We start from the raw sequence: 26,897 nt of genomic DNA, 5'->3' as shown, positions 1-26,897 counted from the left end.
GCGCATACGGCGCAAAAATGAGCCGACCGGACCGAACGTTTCACTCCGGTCGGCTCATTGAAATGAATGACATACGGGAGCGCATACGAAGGCATACGGGAGTGCGAGGTTTTAGCTCCCCCCTGCCGTATGCGCTCCCGTATGGGACAAAACGTAGTGTGAACCCAGCCTAAGACTGTTTACCCAAAAAATTTTTTTACCACAATATGTAATGTATTTTTTCACCTATGTGACCTTTATGACTATATGATATGCATATTAGTAACATATAGAACACTCCAACTTTTAGCTTCAGGAAAATAACTGGCTGACCATATATCTTACAGACAGCGTATGCTATTCCTATACTGGCCTTTGCTTTTGTGTGCCATCCAGAGGTCTTACCAATCTACAGCGAGCTTAAAAGGTACTATTATTCATTTTGAGAACAGTTGAATAAATCCTGTAGAAACCTATGATTTGATAATAATTAGTTTTTTTTTTTTTCTCCACTAAACTCTGGTAAACTATCGGATCCCTGACGGACCACATTGAAGTCAATTGGGATTCATCAGGAGTCTGTTGTGCTCTGACATATTTTTGGGTCATTCAGCGCAAAAAAGAGCTGAACTGTCCCTTAACGGGACCAAGCACAATGGCAATGTGAACTTAGCTTTAAAGGGGTTCTCCGGTGCTTAGATATCTTATCCACTAGCCAAAGGATAGGGGATAAAATGCCTGATGGTGGGAGTCCCGCTGCTAGGGACCCCTGGGATCTTGCACGCAGCACCCCGTATGTAATCAGTCCCCAGAGCGTGTTCGCTCCGGGTCTTATTAGGGACGACCACAAGGCCGGCGGCATGCTATCACACCCCCTCCAGTAGGCTTGCATTGAGGGGTGGAGCATGACGTCACACGGGGGTGGAGGCATGATGTCACACACCGCCGGCCTTGTGGTCGTCCGTAATCAGGCGTGTTCGCTCCGGGGACTGATTACATACGGGGTGCCGCGTGCAAGATCCCGGGGGTCCCCAGCGGCGGGACTCCCGCGATCAGGCATCTTATCCCCTATCCTTTGGATAGGGGATAAGATGTCTAAGCATCGGAGTACCCCTTTAAGTAAACCCCAGCCAGTGTACGAATGTGATGCATTTATCAAGAGGTGCATGCTTCATGATAAATGTTGCCATATCTTTAGCTGCCTTGTGCACTTATGAGTGAACTCTAAACCAGTTTTTCTGTCCTACCACAGTGCTCTCTGCTGACACCTCTGTCAATGTCAGAGTCTGTCCAGAGAAGGAGCAAATCCCCATAGCAAACCTCTTCTGCTCTGGACCATTCCTGGCATGGACAGAGATGTCTGCAGAGAGCACAATTATACAACTTCCTCTGTAGTATACAGCAGCTGTTAAGTACTGGAATGATAATGGAGTATTTAATATGAATGCTTATTACATTTTTTATGTACAATAAAAGCCATATTGGCAGCTCTCTGTAAATGGAGTACACCTTAAAGCACAGTGCTTTTGGTTTTAACATTTGTTGTAACCAATTTAAACAGAATCAGTGAAAATTTACATACATCTGCTATAGAACGCCATTAAAAAAAAAAAAAAAAAACATTGATACTGCACTGCATACAAATTAAATTGTATTACAAAGTATACTTCATTTAACATTTTAATACAAGTGGGGCTGCTGGATCCTGATTTATACTTTACAGTCTTTTGCACCTTGGTACACAAGTTGGGCGGTGTATCCCTGGTAATCGGTCTGCCTCAGCTCAAAGCTGGGTTTGGCACTATGGAGATGTAGTTGGCAATGGTTAAAGGGGTTATTCAGGGGGAAATTTTTTTTATATCAACTGGCTCCAGAAAGTTAAACAGATTTGTAAATTACTTCTATTAAAAAATCTTAATCCTTTCAGTAGTTATGAGCTGCTGAAGTTGAGTTGTTCTTTTCTGTCTAAGTGCTCTCTGATGACACGTGTCTCAGGAACTGTCCAGAGTAGAAGCAAATCCCCATAGCAAACCTCTTCTACTTGGTGCAGTTCCCAAGACAAGCAGAGATGTCAGCAGAGAGCACTGTTGGCAGGCAGAAAAGAACAACTCAACTTCAGCAGCTGATAATTATTGAAAGGATTAAGATTTTTTAATAGAAGTAATTTACAAATCTGTTAAACTTTTTGGAGCCAGTTGATGTAAAAAAAAAGTTTTTTCCTGGAATACCCCTTTAAGCTATCCCTTTCCCAAGTCTCACACAACATTAATTATTTTGTTCGGCGCTACAATAAAATGTAAGAGAGTATATAATAATATCAGAATGTTTATATTAGATGTAATATTACAATGGGAAATGTATAAAAGAAAACAGTTGATAAGATAAATAACATGACATAGAAGCCAATATAAAATACTGAGTGAAAAGTGATATACTGAGAAGGTTAAGATCATCAGTATTCCAGAGGATGACAGAGTGATTCTCTCTGCATTCAGTAATTAGCTTTTTATAGCAATGTCTCGTGATAGCCTGACATACATTTTCATCCTCTCTTTCTAGCCGTTCCAGAAGAAAAATGCAGACTGTTTCTAATGTGTCAATAGCTGGAATGCTGACAATGTATCTTCTTGCTGCGCTATTTGGTTACCTTACATTTTATGGTAAGTTCAAGAACTCATATGGCTAATATTATATAATCTTATAGTGTGGGTAAGTGATACATGTTACATGCAGACCACCTTTAATATCATGTGCTATCTGACATTCAGGAAACAAGCATTGAGGTTATGGCCAGCACCTGTATTCTGACAAAACAGAGAGTAGAGGAGCTATAATGTTAAAGGAGTAGTCCAGTTTTTAAATAAATGTATCACCTATCCAAACAATAGGGGACAATTGTCAGATTGTGGAGGGTCTGACTGCTGGGAAACCCAACCCCATCCCCGTACGATCACCCACCCAGCATCCCGGCTTTGTACATGAATGAAGTGGGTCAACCATGGCACAAAACTGTAGCCGACGTGCCCTTTCCATGCGTCTCTATTTCTACATGAATGCTGTATCCCTGGCTCTCCCATAGAGATGCATGGAAGGGGCATGTAGGGAGTATATTGCTTTTCTACTGGACTGCTCCTTTAATGGTCATGTTGTTTGTTTTAATATTGGTTGTACTAGCTAAGCAGATGCCAGGGATTTGAATTCCCCACTCCTGCTCTACTGTGTTTAATTGTACAAAATTAGGCTCTGTTTTCATTGTTAGTATATATATATATATATATATATATATATATATATATATATATATATATATTAACAGTTTTTCCCCTTTTTCTGTAATTTAGTGCATTAGCATAGATTGTTGTGCTTGTTGAGATCCTTCTAGCGCTGTCCAGAATACATTTATTTTACTCAAGTTTATTGCTGGAATTGACCATATGCCAGTGCTCACTCTTGGTTGGTTCAAGTATCTTTTATATAGTAGCCAAAATTTACAACTTCTCTGTATTACACTAAGTAACATCAGAAACTGAGATCATTATGACCTCAATACCAAGTTGTGCCAAAGCTCATCGACAGATTCTGCTGCCCACACCCTTTTAGACCATCTACAATACATGTAGTTATGCACTTGGCACCACCTGGGTTCGCCACATAAATGAAAACTGGTTAAGCGTGAAAAAATGGTTACATTCTGCTACAATTTATTATGCTTGGCGTTGTATGCTATACAGTAAAATGACTACAGAAATTGATTTAATAATGGTTTATTTGTTGGTTTAATATGGTTTATTATTTAAAAATGAACTTATTTTATTGTTGGTTATATACTTTCCACAACTGACACTAAAATAACATTAAATTTTACATTGGTTGAAGAACTTGAATGAAGATATAACGCTTATTGCACATTTCATATGTGACAAAAGAGTCCCCAGTGGTAACAGACAGTTCAAACCTTTTTTGGGGGGAAAGCAAGTGACAGCTAGTTAGCCTTATACCAAAAAGAACTAAGACGTCCATTCAAACCATTTAACATTGTTTCCAGGCCTAATTTAAGGGGTTAGTGGCAACTAGCCATTTCAGGACATAGAGAACTTCTCATTGCCCAGTGGCGCACCTATGCCGAGTGTATTGTCTTTCAGCTACATCCTTCATTTAGCATCTATGAATTAATACTTATGAACCCAGAGCACTTTGTACTGTTCTGTAATCCAGGCAAGCAGCCAATGTTTTGATGCCTACAATCCCTGGAAGAAACGAACATTCTAACTATAATTAAAATAAGTCATTGAGATTGTACCGCAGAGGGATGTGGATGTATCTGGAGAGAACCACCCTAAGATTTCACAATAGATTTCATTGACGTAGTTACCAAACATAGTTACCAAAATGTGTAAACTTTTTGATCCATGATATCAATCAAATACTAGATTTAGCATAAAAAATGTGTAGGCTTACATTCTAATAGGAATAATAATTCAAATATTGCTATAAAACCATTATACAAGAGATTTTGCTTTACTCATTATAGTGGTAGTAAGCAGAAACATCCATATATTTTTATGAGCGGTGAGCAATATATAAAATGGCCAGAAGTTCCATAGACTTTTATTGCAAGTGTCTAAGCCACTACCAGACGTGTCTGACAGTGATTTCATCACCACTTATCATTCAGAATCCATGCAGGCTCAACTAAGAAGAGTGTGCATGTGTATGGGGAATCGGGAGATAGAGTTGTCTGCTGAATGCTCAGCTATCTTATGTGTATGGCCAGCTTTAGACACATCACTTTCAAATTGACAAAACAAACACTGAAACATGTCCGGAAAATAGAGTACAAAAAGAGCAGCACTTCACAAAGCCTAAATAAGTACAACCATTCAGTATTCAACCAATACAAACACACTGTACTCTATAACTACCTCATATATAAAAGATCCAATAACAATGCTATACACGTAATAATACAGTTATATCGTTATTAAGATTTATGATGGTCGAAAGCCTAGAGCAAGAATCTTTTCTGCCATAGACTTGCATATGAACATGGGCAAAATGTTTTGCCTATAGACACAAAACTACAGCTTGCACAATAGCCTTTTATGTATGCAAGAAAACTGGCACACAGCCTTAATAAATCCTCCCCTTAATCATAGAGAAAAATACTTATTAGATCATCCATAATTGTCCACTCAGGACAATCCATGTTTATATGTCCTAATAGGGAATTTGGACATAATAAAGGAATTACACATTGACACATGTATTTGAAAAGGCACCCTGTTCTGCATTTCAAATATGCAGGCACTAGCAGCTTATTCAGCCATATCAAAGTTTCAGCAGCCAAATACAGATAGGTAGCTGATCATAGGGGGGCAATGCATTTATGTAGAGGGTTGTGCTCGCAAAACAACCATTTTAACTTTAAAGGGTTTGTCAAGCGAAAGAATCAACCTATGTATGGAGTCAAAATATAATAAAGCAACTTATAATGTAATGTTATTATCCATACTGCTCATATCTCTCTATATGAGCTGAGCTGACTGGCTTGTAGCTGTGATGTCCTGTCACACTTTCTGAATACAGTCTGATACCCCCTCCCCTTCTGCCTGCTGAGGCAGAGACCAGTAATGTGAAGGGGAAGCTCATATTACTGCTTTTTAGTTTTGCATTCAGGAGGAAGCTTTCTTCTGGCTTAAAATCTATGAGTAGTAATATGAGCTTCACCTTCATATTCCTGATCTTTCCCTGAGCAAACAGAAGGGGAGAGGGATCAGAGACAGAGAGCAGATCTATTACGGATAGTTCTGTGCAGTATGTCTTATAACATTATATTAGTAAGTTGCTTTATTATACATTTTGATAGCATTTGCTTGACCATTAAAGGGGTATTCCAGGCAAAAACTTTTTTTTTTATATATCAACTGGCTCTGGAAAGTTACACAGATTTGTAAATTACTTCTATAAAAAAATCTTAATCCTTTCAATAGTTATTAGCTTCTGAAGTTTTCTGTCTAACTGCTCAATGATGATGTCACGTCACGGGAGCTGTGCATGATGGGAGAATATCCCTTGCATGATGGGAGAATATCCCCATAGGAGCTGGACAGCTCCCGGGACGTGAGTCATCAAAAAGCAGTTAGACAGAAAACAGCAACTCAACTTCAGAAGCTAATAACTATTGGAAGGATTAAGATTTTTTAATAGAAGTAATTTACAAATCTGTTTAACTTTCCGGAGCCACTTGATATATATATAAAAAAAGTTTTTGCCTGGAATACCCCTTTAAGTCACACAAAATACCATTTGTGCCCTTCATTTCCTAACCATATTCTTTTATTTTAATAACATTTTGCAGGAGAAGTTCAAGATGAATTGCTTCAAACATATACAAAAGTGTATACATTTGACACCCTTCTTCTCTGTGTTCGCTTGGCTGTACTTGTGGCTGTAACCTTGACGGTGCCAATTGTATTATTTCCTGTAAGTATCTATTTATCTAGAGGCAAATATATATTATAAATTCGCCACTGATTCCCATGTCATCAACTCATTTGATATGTAAGGAATGTCTCTAACTCAATAGAAGAGGGTTATAAGAGCTGAGTCTAAAAAATGTTGGGGTCAAGAATAGTTAAAATGCATTTTTTTTTCCGCCATTTACGGCTCACAATTAAAGGAAAACTGTCACATATTTTCTCCCGCACTATCCACCGGTATTGGTGGATAGTGCGGGAGACGCTGATTAAAACGAGCCCTACCTTGGTCTGATCCGCGCCGCTGTTCGCCCGCACTTGTAGTTTTAATCTCGGTGTATATCCGGCTGTAACTGGCAAAGGCGGTGCTTCTGCAGGCTAACGGACACTGACGTCAGCGCCGCTCATGAATATTCATGAGCGGCGCTGACGTCAGTGTCAGTTAGCCCACAGAAGCCCCGCCTTTGCCAGTTACAGCCAGATATACACAGAGATTAAAACCACAATTGCAGACGAACAGCGGCGCGGATCAGACCAAGGTAGGGCTCGTTTTAATCAGCATCTCCCGCACTATCCACCAGTACATGTGGATAGTGCGGGAGAAAATATGTGACAGTTTTCCTTTAATTGTGAGCCGTAAATGGCGGGAAAAAAAAAAGACCATAAGCAAAAAAGGCTGCAAAACCCAAACTGGTGTGTGAACATTGACTAAAAGAATAAATGTAGGTAAACAACTGGAGCATGAAGCTATAACTTACAGGATAGCTGTATACGAAAACTTTTCTATAGCGCCCTCTGCTGTCATGTTAGAAGCTCAGCTTTCCTGCAGTGAAAACTCCAGAATGAAGGTGAATATTCTTAGCAATAGTGTTCACTGGATCCACGCTGTGACAATTTAAGGCAGCTGTTGGCTTGTTATGGCAGTATTGCCTTTCACATGCTCTAAATATAACCTGGTTGTCACAAAATGTAAAAAGAAATCTTTGCTCAGAGGCATCACTGCAATGTCTTATTTTCACAGTTCTGTGGTAACATGTTATTATTATGTATAATTTATCATTTAGAATTCAGTGCTGCAGATTATGCCTGTGGAATATATTACTTAAAAAAATCCATAAAAAAATGACCTATTGTCCACACTTTAATAAATGCAGGAAAGCATGTTTTACCTGTCATTCTGGATAAATGTCAGCAAGTAGTAGACGTTGATGCCGAAAAATGTAAATAGCTTGAAGGCAGTTGACAAAGTATAGACTTACACATTCCAAGGTGATGGAATATTCTCTCTGTATACATATACATGATATTCATCATAACTTAAAATGTATAATTACCTTAAAGAGGAAAACTCTACCACACATTCCCAAAAATATATCGAAAAAATCGGCCAATGTCGGTCATGGACATTTTCACCTGTTTATTCTGCCTGGGGCTTGAAATAAGAATATTTGCTAAAGTACTAGACCCTGTGCTTATCAATTTGAGATCAGTAATGTCATAAATAACCTCCTCATACATAAATGCATAGATCAGAATGCTGCAAAAAAAAAATTCTATTCTTCTTTTTGTTGACAGTAACTGACCTGTAATCTTTCTTGGACAATTCCACACATAGCAATTCAAAATATGTTAATTTCTATTGTATTTATTTCATTAGCAAAATGGGAAAATGTATACCATATTCATCGTCGCATAATACGCATTTTTTTAAGCTAAAATTTTAAAGGTTATCCCCTTCCCGCAGAATGACTTAAATAAACGTCAGATTATGCTGATAGTTCGCGCATCGTGATGTTTATATAAGTCATTCGGTTAACCTGGCATCGTGCGGCATCGCGCGGTTTAACAGGCAGAAGTCCCGCTGTTACCAGTAGGAGACAACTTCTGCAACCCTGATCGCTGACTGGGAGGTTAAAGCTCAGATCCCCCGCTCTGCCCGCCCCTAGAAGTCCAGGGCAGAGCGGGGTAAGAGGACCCCGAAAGCTGCAGGGGGGACATACCACAGGAGCGGCAAAGGCAGAAGGGACTGTGGACCAGCGGCAGGAAAGTGGAGGAGGCAGCGGCGCCAGCGGCATCAGGGGCAGCAGTGAAGATCGCTGTAAAGTGATCTTCACTGCTGCTTCTAGGAGTTTCAAAACTACAACTCCCAGCATGCCCAGACAGCCTTCGGCTGTACGGGCATGCTGGGAGTTGTAGTTTTGCAACATTTGGAGGGCCACAGTTTGGAGACCACTGTGCAGTGGTCTCCAATTTGTGCTCTTCCAGATGTTGCAAAACTACAACTCTCAGGATGCCAAGACAGACCAGGAATACTGGGAGTTGTAGATCTGTAACATCTGGCCCTTCAGATGTTGCCAAACTACAACTCCCAGCATGCCTGGGCAGTCTGGGCATGCTTGGAGTTGAAGTTTTGAAACATCTGGAGGGCTACAGTTTGAACACCACTACACAGTGGTCTCTAAACTGTTCTCCTCCAGTTGTTGCAAAACTACAGCTCCCAGCATGCCCCTCCGCTGTTAGGCTGGTTTGCGAAACATTGTGTGTTTCCTAACTCAGTGTTTCCCAACCCGTGTGCCTCCAGCTGTTGCAAAACTATTACTCCCAGCATGTACTGACAGACCATGCTTGCTGGGAGTTGTAGTTTTGCAACAGCTGGAGTCACACAGGTTGTGAAACACTGAATTAAGTAACAAACTCTCATAGTTTTGCAACCAGTGTGCCCCAGCATGCACGGACAGCCAAAGGGTATGCCGGAAGTTATAGTAGTATGCCTCCAGCTGTTGTATAACTACAAGTCCCAGCATACCCTTCTGCTGTCACTGCATGCTGGGAGTTGTAGTTTTGCAACAGCTGTTGTAGTTTGTGCTGCATTGTCCCATCATGACTTTTCTATTTTTCGTCTGACCGCATTGTGTGAGGGCATATTTTTTGTGACAAGCCGTTCTTTTAATTGGTACCATTTTTGCAATACATGGTACCTTTTGATCAATTGTATTCCATCTTTTGGAACAAAAGTATACATTTTCTTGCTTTTTCTTGTTCTTTTCTACATTATTCACAGTGCAGTGGCAATACCTATTATGTATATATATATTTTTTTTATTTTTTATAATACACGGCTTTATTGCTAAAGCGGCATTTATATTATTTACACTTTATTTAATCATTGATAGACATTTTGGGGGAGATTTAGCAAAATCTGTCCAGAAAAAAAGTTGCTCTGTTGCCCATAGCAACCAATCAGATCGCCTCTTTTATTTTTCAGAGGCCTTTTATTTTTATATTTTTTACTTTTTTACCTGTTATACTATACTGTGCATCCATACTGTAGCATAGCATAACTGTCACTATTAGGCTTCTTGAACACTTAAAAAATAAAGACAAAAAATCACCAGCTCACCATACAGCAGGTTAAGCAGTCCAAGGTAGCTTCATAGAAGGGAGCACGGATAAGTAATACTGAGCCACATCCTCAGTGCACATTAGTAGAAGATCCAAAAGGGATCTTCTTTCACACTGCCGTTAGTACACGGCAGTGTGACGGCCGCCAGGAGAGCCGGGCAGAATAGCGGGAGAAAAATTACTGCTTGTGCTGTCTTTTTCTACCGCTATTCACAATGGCACCCAGCGGCCCCCATAATAGTAAATGGGAGCCGCCAGGACCAGTTGTTGCCCGTTGCTCCCCGTCATGATAAAAGCTGTTAAAGTCAGAGAAAAAGGAGACTTTGATGGCCGTTTTCGACGGGGAGAAACGGCAGTGTGAAAGGGGCCTTACACCGATATTTAGCATGTGTGATCCAGCCTTTGGCTACTACTACTACATACTCATCAGTTGGCTTCCTACTGCCATGACAGCCATAAGAACTCCGTATCGCCCCCGTTCCCTGTCAAACTTATAGATTCTGTGGTCAGTTCTGACCATGTCATCTATGGGGTTAACACTGCCGAGACCAGTGCAATCTCAGTCTTGGCAGCTGCAGTGCGATCCTGGCTGAGATTGACAGACAGCCGGGTCCCCCTGCTGGTCTCCTGCAGCATGTCATGCAGAGCAGGAGGTCATCAGGATGTATGTATATGTCCAATAGCAGGAACGTACCCATAGATAGGACATATGCATACGTCCTATAGCAGGAAGAGGTTAACAAAAATGTGATCGACTCTGCTTTCTGTTTACACATTTCCTTTGAAGAATATGAAGCTGTTTGGTATAATATTACTGAACTACTGATACATACTTTAATGCATACCTGTTGTTTCCAATTTTTTAAAAAAGGTGCAGGGCTTTCTTGGACCCTTCAGAGTGGTGACAGGGTAATGTTAGTGCTTTCACTGCTGTTATTGAGCCCCTGCGAGACCCACAGTGCACAGTTATTTCTCATTCTCTACATTTCAGGAGGACACACCAGAGGTGGGCTGTTAGCAAGTTAGTGCAAATTAGTGAAAAGGTTTAGTGCTAAAAGTACAGTGTTTTTATGCATATATTTTCTATTTGTTCCTATGTCATTCATGTGTATCATCCTTTGCCAGTCCTGTAATAATGGGACATGTAGTTTTGGAATAGTTGAAGGTATAGGGAGACATTTACTAATCTAGTCTATTCTGGGTATGCTTATAGACCAGCGCATGTGGCAGTCTCCTGTCTATTGTGCTCCTAATTTATCAAAGGTCTCACAGCCCTTGATAAATTCTGTGCTCAGACTTCAGGGTCTACAGCTTAAACTGCATTTAGACCTGCTCCAGCATGGTCTGACATTTCAGCGTATTTTGGGCAGATGCGACTTGTCGCACAAAAGTCGCACTTGATAAATTCAGCACCAATGCATTTTCCAATGCATTTCCGTCTAAAATAGACTTGCATGCATCATGTTCTAAAAATCCTCTAGAGCAAAAGTCGAAGAAAAGTCACACATATTTAGACTGCGACTTTCTGTGCGACAAATTTAGACAAGAAAAACCAGTCTAAATCCTTTGATATATCTCCCCCATAGTGTTTGGATACCTCTTTTTTTTGCAGCAGTGTTGCCTTCAGCTGTGTGCATACAGCTTTTGCAGAACTACAACTCCCAGCATGCCCAGACATCCTTTGACTGTCCAGGCATGCTTGGAGTTGCAGTTTTTCAACAGCTGGAGGCACATGATTGGTAAAACTCTGTGTTACAACAGTGTTGCTGCAGGCTGTGTTCCTCTTGCAGCCTTGTCAGTCAGCCAGCTTGTGTCCATGACCCTTGGACACACACGCATGCTGCTGTGGGACCCTGTGTCCTTGGAGGTATGGGGAACCCCAGTGATGGGATTTTTAAGGGCAGTTTTCTTTAATAAAATGTGAAATTTATATAAAAAAAACTATTGTTTTGCCAAGATGAAAAGCATCTGAGTTTTTATATCTGACAGTGCCCATTTAAGGTATAGACTGAAACTATACATTAGAATAGAACTGAAAGGATATGCCAGACAAACAGGAAACAGGTGGCCTCATATTTTCAAGCAGTATTAATATTATTGTCACCCTCCCTCATTTGCGATAGCAATATATGATCAGGTTATTTTTAGTGTACTTTTACCCTGTAACACTGTCAAATGCACTGCTCACATTACTGTTAACCACACTGCTACCTAATATGATAAGCTAAGCTAAGTAATTGATAGTTTTAATGTAGCATGAATAATGCTCTTTTGTGTGTGTGTATATATATATATATATATATATATATCCCTTTGTTTTGCTAACAGACTGCAAAAATTTAATTTTCTAATGAATGCCCTGCCCTGTTAACCCAATAGTAACTAAAAGTTCATTTGAAAGAGAAGAATTAAAAATAACAAAGATTTTCTCATAAAAATGTCACACATAGGACACAGTAAACATTATATATATATATATATATATATATATATATATATATATATATATATATATCATTATTCATGGACATCAAACATGTTTGGCGAATGCCCATATCATTCCAGGACATAAATTACTAAACAAGTTCTTTCAACTCCATGAATAAATATCACACAGCAGTTTTACACAATAAACCAGTACAAATAAATTAGAGATTGTAGGTAATACAATCTTCCGCTCCACACCCATAACATTTTGTTCATGGTAATTTAATCTATCACAAGCCACTTATGAACTTTCACCTACTTCTTCCTCAGCTACTGCAGGGAAAGCTTTACGTCTTGCTTAAGTCATCCGGCCATTTGCTTGCGTAAATGTAGAAAGAAATGTTACTTGTGCTCAGGAAGTTATCCGGAGCATTTTCTGTTCATGTTTTACACAGAGGAGTACATATAACGCATCAGTTTATTGTCAGTAAATCCATTGGTTATAAGAAATAATTCATACTAATGACAACCATGCATATGCATAACGTCCGGGCAGGGCTCGCCCAAGACATTGTGCTGCCTGAGTCCAAGAGTGAAATTCGCCCCCCCCCCCCCCCAAAAAAAAAAAAAGAAAAAGCATTAGGTATGCAGCAGCCACCATTAGGTAGGTAACAGTTTCCCCACATTAGGTAGCATAGTTTCCCACATTAGGTAGCATAGTTTCCCCACATTAGTTAGCAGTTTCCCAACATTAAGTAGCAGTTCTCCCACATTGGGTAGCAGTTTCCCCACATTGGGTAGCAGTTTCCCCACATTAGGTAGCAGTTTTCCCACATTAGATAGCATAGTCGCCCCCCCCCCCTTGACACACAGACACAGAAACACAGACAGACAGACAAAGAGACACAGACAGACACACTTACCTATCCTGCGCAGTGCTTCTCCTCTCTGGCAGCCGCCTGATGAGTGACGTCACTGACATCCTCATAGGCGGGTCAGCGGAGGGACTTCCCTTTCGCGACATCCCACGTCAAACCCAGGCCAGCCGGAGGCTCACTGTGTTAAAGTGGCTGCTGCACTATCAAGCAGCTCGGGTTGCACCACTTTAGAACAATGAGCCGTAGCAGGGCCGGCCCGACCACGGACCAAGGTGGCACTTCTAAAAAAGGGGCAACAAAGTGCCGCACCTGAAAAAGTGCTGGGTCCCATGGTAGGGCCGGCCCTGCATTTGGGCCTATATATTGAAAATATTGCACTTAAAGGCTTATCAGCTGAATTCTTCAGCAGCCTGTACAGCTCCCTACCAATAAAGCAAAGTGGCCATTATAATACACTGCTCAAAAAAATTAAGGGAACATTAAGATAACACATCCTAGCTTTGAATGAATTAACTAATCGTATGAAATACTTTCGTCTTTACATAGTTGAATGTGCTGACAACAAAATCACACAAAAATTATCAATTGAAATCAAATTTATCGACCCATGGAGGTCTGGATATGGAGTTACACTCAAAATCAAAGTGGAAAACCACACTGCAGGCTGATCCAAATTTGATGTAATGTCCTTAAAACAAGTCAAAATGAGGCTCAGTAGTGTTCGTGGCCTCCACGTGCCGTATGACCTCCCTTCAATGCCTGGGCATGCTCCTGATGAGGTGGCAGATGGTCTTCTGTGGGATGTCCTCCCAGACCTGGACTAAAGCATCCGCCAACTCCTGGACAGTCTGTGGTGCAACGTTGCGTTGGTGGATGGAGTGAGATATGATGTCCCAGATGTGCTCAATCGGATTCAGGTCTGGGGAATGGACAGGCCAGTCCATCAATGTCTTCCTCTAGCAGAAACTGCTGACACACTCCAGCCACATGAGGTCTAGCATTGTCTTGAATTAGGAGGAACCCAGGGCCAACCGCACCAGCATATGGTCTCACAAGAGTCTGAGGATCTCATCTCGGTACCTCATGGCAGTCAGGCTACCTCTGGCAAGCACATAGAGGAAAATGCCACCCCACACCATTACTGACCCATTGCCAAACCGGTCATGCTGAAGGATGTTACAGGCAGCAGAACATTCTCCACGGTGTCTCCAGACTCTGTCACGTCTGTTACATGTGCTCAGTGTGAACCTGCTTTCATCTGTGAAGAGCATAGGGCGCCACTGGGGAATTTGCCAATCTTGGTGTTCTCTAGCAAATGCCAAATGTCCTGCACGGTGTTGGGCTGTAAGCACAAACCCCACCTGTGGACGTCGGGCCCTCATACACCCCTCATGGAGTCTGTTTTAGTGGACACATGCACATTTGTGGCCTGCTGGAGGTCATTTTGCAGGGCTCTGGCAGTGCTCCTCCTGCTCCTCCTTGCACAAAGACGAAGATAGCGGTCCTGCTGCTGAGTTGTTGCCCTCCTATGGCCTCCTCAACATCTCCTGATGTACTAGCCTGTCTCTTGGAAGCGCCTCCATGCTCTGGACACTACGCTGACAGACACAGCAAACCTACTTGCCACAGTTCACATTGATGTGCCATCCTGGATGAGCTGCACTTCCTGAGCCACTTGTGTGGGTTGTAGACTCCATCTCATGCTACCACTAGAGTGAAAGCACCGCCAGCATTCAAAAGTGACCAAAACATCAGCCAGGAAGCATAGGAACCGAGAAGTGGTCTGTGGTCACCACCTTCAAAACCACTCCTTTATTGGGGGTGTCTTGCTAATTGCCTATAATTTCCACCTGTTGTCTGTTCCATTTGCACAACAGCATGTGAAATTGATTGTCAATCAGTGTTGTTTCCTGAGTGGACAGTGTGATTTCACAGAAGTGTGATTGACTTGGAGTTACATTGTGTTGTTTAAGTGTTCCCTTTATTTTTTTGAGCAGTATAATATAATTTCAGTGCACATGCTGCTGCAGAGCTGTTGTTGTTCAACACTGTCTTAGAAACGCTGTAGGGATTCTTTATATAAGATCTTTGCTTAAATGTGACTATGTGGCAAAACACATTGCATTGATATATACATGAATTCATCTCATATTCAGTAATAATTCATACATTACATCCGCACATAACAAATTTCTGTTTTGTTTTCCAGATCCGTTCTTCAGTCACTAATCTGCTATTTCATGGAAGACCATTCAGTTTACTACGGCATTTTCTGATAGCATTTGTTCTCCTGGCCTTAAACAACACTTTGGTTATATTTGTGCCCACCATTAAGGACATCTTTGGATTCATAGGTTAGTTAACACAAGGGTAATGCTTTCCATTTGATTAAACAGTGACACTCTGCTGTATACAGGGCAAAGAGTTTGAACATTAAGGGTAGGTTAACATGTAGCAGATTTGTTGCAAATTTTACAGGATGCAGAAATGCAATACCCCAGTGTGTGTGGACCTGCTGTGCCATTTACCAGTTTGGCTTTGGGTCAAAATTGGGAGCTGAGTATTCCCCTGGTTGTCATGCTTTATCCCACTTCAGGATCAGGGAGCTGGACTTTAGCTGCAGGGGGAGACACTAGGTCACTAACAGAGGAGTAGTCCCATTTAAGTGGCAGCTGGCCAGTCAGGCCAGAGTGCCCTGAGGGTATGCACCTGGAATACAGGCAGGTGGGGAAAGCTGATGCTATAGATGGCATTAGAACAGAGCAGACTTGAAGTAGAAAAGACTTGATGTTATAGCTGAGCTGGAGCTGTTAGAACAGCAAAGCTGAGAAGCTCAGATGCAGACAGGTGGCGTTTAGCTAGCTCCGTATGCAGAGGTGTGGTCATCAATCCGGGTCATACATTGGAGAATCAGGAAGGTAAAAGCAGGATCAGATAGAGGCAGAGTCAGGTAACAGGCTTGGTCAGGAACACAGGAACAGCAGCAGATCAGCACAGCAGCAGATACCCTTGCTAGTAGTAAAACTACACTATTGTTGAAAGCGTACCTGTCAGATCCAACAAAAATTTTTTTTTATATATCACTCAGTACCTAATCCTGATCATGTACATCTAATTGTTCTGTGTCTAGCACCTTTATTTATTTTTTATTACACTTTTAATTTGGCTCACTAGTCTGAATTCCTCTCAAAGGAAGGGGTGTGGCCTCACTGTGTAGGTCTCCGCCCCCTCCCTCAGTATATTGTCTGCTCACATCTCCCCTAGCATTAGCAAAACTACAACTCCCAGCTTGTCCTCACTGACAGTAGCGGGACACAAGATGACAGTGGGAGGATATTTCCTCTAGCTGTGAGCCCTGCACTCACAACTGTCATTCAAGGAAGTGTGTCCATGACATAGGTGATGATGCATGGACACAGCAGGACTAATATGTGTCCAAGCAGGCAGGGGGGCAGTTGTTTGACTGGCTTTTTCAGTATGAAATACTGAAAATGTTCTAATGAAAGCAATTGCAAAACCTATTGGTTATACATGCTTTACAACATATCAAAAACACCATCAAAAAAGGAGGAATGCTTTCATATAGGTGGTGCCTTGCAGGGATTGAAGGAGGACAGGAATCAGGGACAGGATCCTTAAAGAAACTGTTTTTTGCACGCTTGCGGTCCCTACAGGGTTACAGCAGCGGGATGCGCCACACACTGGCGGCTGCCCACCACCAGCATTACAAAAAAACAAACTCATATAGATGTGTAGAAGGGATTTTCTGTTTTACATTTTTTTCCCTAACATGTATCAGTTACATTCCCTTTAAATGTTTACAGGCCTAAAAAATATTATTTAAACATGAGTCATGTTATTTAGAATAACCTGTGGTAACATTACATATGATTACATACATTTTAACAGTAAAGGCATTTACAGCAACAAAACCTTACTATACTGAAGACAAACCTTTATTTTTTTCTCTTCAATAGGTGCTTCGGCAGCCACCATGTTGATCTTCATTCTTCCTGCATCATTTTATTTACGAATAGTGAAAAAAGAACCTTTTCGGTCACCACAAAAAATTGGAGTAAGTCTAATGAAACAAATTATCATGACTACATTATAAAACCTCACACGACCACTACTAGGCACATATACTCTATGGTGTAACACAATGTTGTGACCAGTGGAGAGAGTACTGTTCTTTGAAAAAAAAAAGAGTGTCAGTTTAATATTCTGGTCCTGAATAGGGAGGAGGGGGAGGGGTTTGTGGCACTGTCAGACATCTATTGCTATTGCTTAACCCCTTAAGGACCTTAAGGACTAAGACAATTTTAGTTTTACATTTTCGTTTTTTCCTCCTCCCCTTCAAAAAAACATAAATCTGTTATATTTTCATCCACAGACTAGTATGAGGGCTTGTTTTTTGCGCGACCAGTTGTCCGTTGTAATGCCATCACTCACTTTACCATAAAATGTATGGCGCAACCAAAAAATTACTATTTGTGTGGGGAAATTAAAAAGAAAACCGCATTTTTGCAAATTTTGAAAGGTTTTGTTTTCACACCGTACAATTTATGGTAAAAATGACATGTGTTCTTTATTCTCTGGGTCAATACGATTAAAATGATACCCATGATTATACACTTTTCTATTACTGTTGCGCTTAAAAAAAATCGCAAACTTTTTAACCAAATTAGTACGTTTAAAATCCCCCTATTTTGAAGACCTATAACTTTTTTATTTTTCCATATAAGCGGCGGTATGAGGGCTCATTTTTTGCGCCATGATCTGTACTTTTTATTAATACCATATTTGCTTATACAAAACTTTTATAAAATTTTTTATAAATTTTTTTTGGAATAAAATGTTATAAAAAAAGCAGCTATTTTGGACTTTTTTTTTTTTACGTTCACGCCGTTCACCGTACGGGATCATTTACATTTCATTTTAATAGTTCGGATATTTACGCACGCGGTGATACCAAATATGTCGGGGACCTGCCGCGCATGATGCCGGCATCTCTCTGATGCCCGCGGTTATGCTCAGGACGTAAATGTACGTCCTGGTGCGTTAAGTACCACATCACCAGGACGTACATTTACGTCCTGCGTCGTTAAAGGGTTAAAGGAGTACAGCGGTAGAAAACTTTTTTTTTTTTTTTAGCAACTGGTGCCAGAAAGTTAAACAGATTTGTAAATCACTTCTATTAAAACATCTTAATCCTTCCAGTACTTATTAGCTGCTGAATACTACAGAGGAAATTCTTTTCTTTTTGGAACACAGTGCTCTCTGCTGACATTTCTGACCATTTTAGGAACTGTCCACAGCAGCATATGTTTGCTATGGGGATTTTCTCCTACTCTGGACAGTTCTTAAAATGCACAGAGATGTCAGCAGAGAGCACTGTGTTCCAAAAAGAAAACAACTTCCTCTATAGTATACAGCCTCTAATAAGTACTGGAAGGATTAAGATTTTTTAATAGAAGTAATTTACTAATCTGTTTAACTTTCCAGCACCTGGACTTTTTATGATACTGGTATCCCGCAGTGACTGCTATGTCGGCATCAACAAACTACACCATTTGACTCATGATTTTTGTGTAGAACTAAGTAACTGCTGTATAACAAGGAGCCATCTACTGTACGTTGAGTGTAGTGCTTTTCCCACTGTCTTTTCTACATGATGTATAATGGAATAATATGTCGTAAAGAAGTTCTCTCAAGTGATATGACTTCCGATTTCTCAACATCTGAACAAACATACAAGCTCCTATCACGCTTTTCTCAAACCTATTAACATTGTTCAAACCTGTTAGTGTTGTACTACCCACCCAAAGAATGTACAGACAGCAATTCAGGGATTAGTCATTGCTCCTGGAACAGCGGAAAAGATGGAATGTGTCCATGTGAATGTAGTACAAGGAAATTAACAACAATAGAGGGCGCTGTGTTTCAATATTTTGAAATATGATGTCTTCAGAGAATCATCTAATAACATAGTGGTAAATCGGTAATTTTGTATAATAATAATTTAGAGGCAGTTTATTCCACAAATGTTCAATAAAATGAGAAGCACATAAGAAGCTCATGGGAAATGATTATTCATTTATTGTAACATCAATGTATTTTGATTCCACAGGCTCTTATTTTCCTTGTGGTCGGTTTCATATTCATGATCGGGAGCATGTCGCTCATTATATTTGACTGGATCCACAACCCATCCGCTTCCTCCAAACACCACTAACCCTTGTGATGCTAAAGGAATGCTCTATGTGTGCCTTTAGCTGGAAGCCAGTGTGGATGACTGGAAGACAAGATACTAGATCAATCCAAAGACTGTTGCTGGTACCAACATGTGGAATAGGAAAACACTTTTTATACTAGGGTTTGTTATTTATGCATTAACATATGCAAGTGTTTATATTATAAGCAATCTTAACATCTAGTAGGTATTCTCTGCACAAGAAGAAATGCTTCTAGGTTATAGATGCTGTTGTTTCTGGTCACTGGTGGACTGGCTGCCATGACTATATTAACAATGTGTTTTTAGAAGAGACTGACTTTGGAAAAATTTACTAATACAATAGACTTTTGTACAGTTTACTCATTGATTGTAGAACCTTTAGTTTTAGATGTGTAGTCCTATCAAAGTACATAATCGGGCATATAAAAGTTTTCTTTTTATATTGTTCTTTCAATAGATTTAACCTAAAAGGAGGAGTATCAAACTTTGACAGGCCCTGTTTCCTCAAGAGCCACTCCTTTTACTCTGTATTGTCTTAGTTTTTTATAATGAGCCATCTAAAAGAAACGGTGTAACTGATTTATAAGGGTTATTTCTAGGTTATATTTATATTCTTCAGGCACACATGACACAAAATACTCCATATAGCTTAACTAAGAATGACCACAGTAGAATTAGTCATGCCTTACTAATGCAGAATACATCCAGATACAATTATTTTAGTAATGTGAATGTCCACCTTTTAACACCATGTCATTCTAGGTCCAGCTGATTCATTTTATAGCAAAACTTTAAAGCATTTAAAGTTTTACTTATTAGTTAAAGAGATCCAAATACCCTGCATATACATATACTTAAAGTGTAGCTCCCACCAAGTAATGTATAATATAATCTGTCCCTACCTATTAGTAATCTAGCCCTAACCCCCTACCTGGCTTTAAAAAAAATTAAATCGCTTTAATAGAGCAGATTTAGTGCTTCTAAATCTGCTCTATAAAGCAGGGCAGGAAGCAGCGCTTCCCAGCAAGCGCAACGTCACTGATGCCTTGCTGGGCGCTTGCTTCCGCCCTCAGATCGTCTATGCAGCGCTCCTGTCGGGAGCGCGCATAGATGATCTGCCAATAGCACGGCAGGCAGCTCCGGGGTCTCCTCCTCCCTGTTTACCTGTGCATGTGCTATCCAGGGAGGAGGAGTAGAGGAGCATCGCCGGCCTGCCGTGCACGATAATACTGCCGAGACCCGGGACCGATTACAATAATGGTAGCTATTCTAAATAACTGGCAATACAATAGAAAACCTTAGAAACCCCACCAATGATCTTAATTACGCCACTAAATAGTTTAGAATTAGCTGTAGGCACATTTATTATAGAAATACTGATGAATAATCATCAGTGTGCCTACAGCTGTTTCTAAACTACAACTACCAGCATGCACAGACAGCTGTTAGCTGTCAGGGCATGCTTGTAGTAGTAGTTTTACAACAGCTGGAGGCACCCTGATGATTATTCATCAGTATTTCTAAACTAAATGTGCCTACAGCTGTTGAAAAACTACAACTCCCAGTGTGCCCATACAGCTGTCAGGGCATGCTTGCTGTTGTAGTTTTTCAGCAGCTGGAGGCACACTGTTTGAGAAACACTCATGTAATTATTAGGGTGGGTGCCTCCATCTAATGCAAAACTACAACTCCCAGCATTACCATACAGTCATCAGCTGTCAGGGCATGCTGGGAGTTGTAGTTGGCATGCTGGGAGTATTAGTTGCCGGATCCTAACCATAACATGTTGCTGCCATAATTATTATAGTTTTTAAAGTTATATAAGACCTCAGATCAGACTTACCCATCCGGAGGATCAGCGCAGCAATGAGTGCGAGCGCTGCCTCCGGACAGGGTAACGGGGGCGGGCGGGGCCGCGCGCGAGGCCAGTGGAGCTGGCCAATGCGCGTAGCCCCAGTTATCAGCGTGCTCGCTCTCGCCTGTTTGATTGACAGGCGGGAGCGAGCACAGCAGTGCCTGGATTTCGACTCATTGCCAGGCTGAAATGAGTCGAAATCCAGTAGTGACGTCACTGCTGAATGCATTCGGCCACTAGGAGGGCGACCCCTAGTGGCCGAATTTAAAAGTGATTTTAAACTTGTTTAAAATCACTTTTTTTAATTAAAGTATATTAGAGATATGTTGTAGTACTTAAGTACTACAACATATCAATTTTTTTACTTCATGACAGTGCCCATTTAAGTAACTAAAAATCTAGATGCTTGACTGCATATTATTTTATTATAGAGCATAACATATGAATGGTAGTCTGTCACCTCCTAGGCTCCTCCCAGTGGTTGGTACAGGCAGACAGATTTTATTTTCAGTCTCTGCACCTATGAAGGCAATGGGGGTTATTTATCAATGTGCTCTTGTGCTTTTTTTTTTGTTCTACATTTTTTGCATTGTGGTTTTTTTTGCGCTATGGTGTTTTTTTTTTTCTTAGTTCTAAAATCCATCAATTTTAACTTTTGGTGTTGCTAGACCATTTTTTGAAGTGACGGATGCAGTGGTCATGAATTTATGAACTGTGTGTTTTTGATTTTTGCGCAAATTTTGCTACAATTGACTCCCATCTGTTTGAGAGAGAGAGAGAGAATAAGGTAGAGAATAAGAACGTTTAAAGTCATAAAGAGTTAAAAATTTAAAAAAACGTGCAGGAAAAGTAAAGCAGTTGTCCACATGAAACAATCAGATATATATTTTTAAGGTACAAGAACGGGATTGGTAAAGATGTAAGAAACAATAAGATTGTTGGCAATGGCCAGCATCTCACAATTTCATGTGCCCAAGTTTAACAAAATATCCAACAAAGTGATGATAACAAAATAAAAAAAAAGGTGAAAAAAATACCTGTTCAACTAAAACCTCCGTCTCTCGATCACTAAAGTTTTTTTTTTTTTCATGGCCTGTGCCAAGGCAAACCAACACTCAGATGTGAGGGAGAATTTCTTTGCAGAGCTTCTTTTAGACATTAATTTGCCTTAAAACTAAAACTAAAACAAATAAAGCCAAACACACAGACAAACAAGCTCCTCAGAAGCAGGGTAGACATGATCTGAAAGCGCGGTAGAAAATGATCTGGGAGTGGATGTGTGGATCTGCGCAAAATTTATCCTGGCCACCACGACAATATGATAAAACGTATCGAGACAAACCACAAAAATGATCAAGCCAAGTCCTTTATTGATAAATAACCCCCAATGTGTTCTGTACCAGAAAAATGTAGCATACACAACATGTTAAGAAACTAATGTGGAAAAAACAGTGAATTATGAACCTATTTATATTAAATATGAAAATAAAAATTTGTGTTTAAAGGGGTACTCCGGCCCTAAGACATCTTATCCATCAGCTGTCATGCCCCCTCCCATAGGCTTGCATTGAGGGGGCAGAGTCGTGACATCACGATACTCCGGCCTTGGATCGTGATTCATTAGACCTGGAGCGGGTGCTGCATGAAATATTGCGGGGGTCCCCAGCGGCTGGACCCCCGCTATGGCATATTAACCCGTATGCTTTAGATAGGGGATAAGATGTCTTAGGACTGGAGTACCTCTTTAAGGATGGAGATTACACCTTTTGAGAGGTACATGCTTTTGATTTTATTTATATTTTCTAAGAGATTATTACAGACAGAAGATTTTATTTACATTAGGATATTGGTAGGATGCTATATATAGCCCCACACCAATAAAGCCAAACTGGGTACCAGAAATAGCCTGCTGTATTTGCCAAAAGAGTTAAAGGGGTTATCCAGGAATAGAAAAACAAAGCTAATGTCTTTCAAAAGCAGCTCCAGGTCTGTTCCCAGGTTGTGTGTGGTATTACAACTTGGCCTCATTCACTTCAATGGAACTGAGCTGCAGAACCACATCCAACCTGGAGACAGACAGGGAACGTTTTTTGGGAAAAAAAATTGTTCTGTTTTTCTATTCCTGGATAACCCCTTTAATATTTTACTTCAAAGCCATATTCACACTACATTTAGGCTCTTCCAGGTGAAAAAAAAGAGGCAACATTCTTTTTATAAAGCATGCTACTCACTGCATTTAGTGAAGATACCAGCAACAAGGTCTGCCAATACAAACTGCTGCATACTGGCACAAGGTCCATTTGCATTAATGGAAGGAATGCAGCCTACTATTGACTATTCTATTGCAGCCTACTCTTAACTATATACCAGCAACACAGAGCCCAAACATAGTGAGAACTCAACCTAATGCATTAGTTTCCTAGGCAAATTTGTCTCAGACTTTGCTCTGGGTCTGTCTAACGGTTTTAAGTCTTACATATAGGGTCAGGAATACATGTATATATATATGAACAGTAACTTATCTATTTTTTTTTAACCTCCAAAGCATACAAAAAGTTATATTAATCTTATTATATTTTACATTAACCAACTTGTAATGTTCTCTTGAGACAGCATTCGACACTTTAGACAATGCTATAAAAGCGGCTACATTAGCAAATTTTTTAGGGTACCTGAAAAATGGATTAAGGTAAAACATGTTTCTTCTTGTTTACCAAAGTCCATTGAAATATTATAGATATACATGGTACCATTGATTTCCTTTTGTTAAATCCTAAAAATCCCAAGCAGAGTTCTTATTCGGTTTATTAAACAGTTCTATGGTATTTGGTGCTGTGTGTTTAGTTGGTAATTCCTTATCTCTGAACAATGTCCATTCACTGTACTACCATGTCTTCCAGAATGACTGAATGAAAAGTATGAAGAACACTTAGGATGTGATCGTTAGGAGATGATTTATTGTAAACATTCAGTTTTTCTCACGCACCATATTTATCATAAGTTTATGTCATTTCTGGTAGCTTGAAATCTTTTTGTGTAATGGACACTGGTTGCACAACATCCTTAGAACATGAATTCTACAGTCAACTAAAAGTAGTTTTGCAGTTTTTACATTGATGATACTTATAGAAAAGTAGTACAATATTTGCTAAGAGTAATCTATAAAGAATTGTCTAAGACAACACTGATGGAAAAACTCAAAAATATAAAATTGTATAAATATTATACTTTTAGATATTTTTAACATAAATTGTAAGATAATATGCTGGAAGATATGCTTTTCTTTTGGTAAATTTGATGACAGCCTAAGAGCCTATGACAAAAGAATATTTTCATGTGGATCTGTCATCACCCTCAGTAACCTGCTGGTATAGGCTTGTAGTGCAGGTGACGCTGATTACAATGGTCTTGATCAGTTTTTAATGCGTGTCTCTATTCCTTCGCTGTGCCAGAATATTTAAATACACAAATGAGGTGGCTTGGTTCACTCAAGACAATCCCTAGGTCACTGCACCACAGCGTCTGGACCGAATTTTCTCTGTTAATGCCCTCTTCATGCATATGTTCCTCCCCGGTGAGATCTCTCTGGTGAGCAGGTGAGCGGTGCTGCCTTAGAGCCACGGCCATCTTTGTGCTGCATGCGCGATTGTCACTGCTCAGAAGGGAGATCTTACAGGAGAGGAACATCATAAAGATGGCGTTAACATGGAAGATTTGGGTTGGATGTCTCCATGCACTTAGGGCACCTAAGAGCAGAGCGGAGGAATGGAGGTAGAAATTAAAGACCATTATAATCAGTGTCACCCGCACTATAAGCTTGTATGGTTAGTGCTGGTGATAAAAATAGTTGTGTTTATTTCAATAGTCCTGTATGGTTTCATATAAAGAATATTACTTTCAGCAAGCACTGCCCCTTTTCTCTATTCCTGGTTATGCTATTTTTGACTGGGGGTCTTTCTAGTCTACACTGTAACTATTTTAGTTGACAATCACTGCCACCAAAATCATATATATTTCTTTTAGCATGGCAGAAGAAGTGTAAGATATAATCTGGAACAAGTAATCTCACAAAAGTGTGAATACTCTATGATTCAGATGAATCTGTCAGAGAAAAATAACTGGTGTGATTTGCCCATAGTATCCAATCACAGTGCAGCTTTTATTTTACTAGAGCTTGCCATAATATGAACACTGCGATGTGATTGGTTACTATGGGAAAACCAGATTGGTAAATTTGGGCCCATGTGCTTTTACTTTTTCAGCCTGTTTTAAATTATTGTGGAAATAGTTTAAATTAATCGTCTAAGCAAACAAATAGATTACATATGCAAAATATTGGCAAGCATATCCTAGGTGTCTTCTTTGTTACAGACTAAAAACAAATCCTATGTATAGTCTGATACAACAATCAGGTATTGTTCTATTGAATCTGCCTCTACTTTTTGCTAAGTATTAGACTTTTCATAGAAACTATGAAGCCACATAGGTTTTCCTAGAACAGTGTTTGCCAAACAGAGTGCCTCCAGCTGTTGCAAACTACAACTTCCAGCATGCCTGGATTGGCTTTGGCTGCCTGGGCATGCAGAGAGTTTAAGTTTTGCCACAGCGGTAGGCACCCTGGTTGGGTAGCACTGCTCTAAAAGCTGCTAGACTCAAACCTTCATGGCGTTCTCTGGGGCCAAAAACACTGCAGCAAGTTGTTAATGTGGAGTCAATAGGGAAAGCTAAAAACATCATACCTACATTTTTTTGTTAGCCATTTTTTTACCTTTTTAGTGGCGTTTTTTTTTTTTGTTTTTTTTTTCATTGCACCATGCTTCGTCCATTTTTGTATATATTGTGTGCACAGACAACCTCTAGATTTAGACTTAACTTTGCAAATATGGATGCAACATTTCTGCGATTTAACTTTTTTTTTGTAAAATACATCTAAAAATACTCTGTGTGAACATAGCCTTAGGAATATTGATGCCATTGATGAATCACATCTTTTCGCATTCAGCGTTTAGGTTTACAATGTAGAAGAGGGGGACATTTTTTCCATATGCCCAGTTTACTGAGACTTGCACAGAGGATGGTGCTTCTTCTAACTATATCCCATGGCCATCTTATTATACATCATCTATTCAGAATGATACTATCTGCCTCTGAAAACACCACTGTGAACTTGTAAAATTATCCTGATCCTAAGATTGGCCATATTATATACTGCTTTTTATAAGAAAATACCTCTTGTAATGATTTCAAATGTTACACACATATAATAAAGAGCCAATGTTCATGTACTGTAATGTCCTTGAAATGCCATGAATAATCCTATGATAATACTCTATTTCTGGCTTTCTTTGTATATACTTCTTTTCTTTGACAACATCATTAAATGTATACAATGTTCATAAGAAAAGTAGCGAGTGGGCCCTGCCTTATAGTGCAGTGTGAACATAACCCGCAGCTCCATACCTTCAATCCCTGCTTCTCTAATTTACCGTGGTGTTCAATCCAAGAATCAACAGTGTCCAATAAGAATAACCAAGAAGTGATGGCACTCACGGATACACAGTGTTCAAACATTTTATTCCACAGTCAGGTCAGTAACTGAGGTCTTGAGAAAGCGCTATTGTGAGCGAGAAACAGCCCATTGGCCA

General features: G+C 40.0%; 1 protein-coding gene across 18 annotated transcripts in view; it reads left to right on the top strand.

Annotated features, from left to right (window-relative positions):
• SLC38A4 (solute carrier family 38 member 4) overlaps window positions 1-26,054 on the top strand; it is a 162,876-nt gene extending 136,822 nt beyond the window's left edge. For all 18 annotated transcript variants that reach the window (XM_056573992.1, XM_056574005.1, XM_056574003.1 and 15 more), the window contains 7 exons: window positions 327-406; window positions 2,539-2,639; window positions 6,338-6,462; window positions 15,372-15,516; window positions 17,140-17,237; window positions 19,293-20,256; window positions 21,640-26,054. In XM_056573992.1, the coding sequence (XP_056429967.1) occupies window positions 327-406; window positions 2,539-2,639; window positions 6,338-6,462; window positions 15,372-15,516; window positions 17,140-17,237; window positions 19,293-19,397 (654 nt within the window). In that variant the 3' untranslated portion in view covers window positions 19,398-20,256; window positions 21,640-26,054. The remainder of the gene's footprint in view (window positions 1-326; window positions 407-2,538; window positions 2,640-6,337; window positions 6,463-15,371; window positions 15,517-17,139; window positions 17,238-19,292; window positions 20,257-21,639) is intronic.
• Window positions 26,055-26,897: the final 843 nt, after the last annotated feature.

This window comes from Hyla sarda, chromosome 4 (assembly GCF_029499605.1).
Source record: "Hyla sarda isolate aHylSar1 chromosome 4, aHylSar1.hap1, whole genome shotgun sequence".
NCBI lineage: Eukaryota > Metazoa > Chordata > Amphibia > Anura > Hylidae > Hyla > Hyla sarda.
Note: the sequence above shows the minus strand (reverse complement) of the source record. Positions and strands in the feature narration are given on the sequence as shown.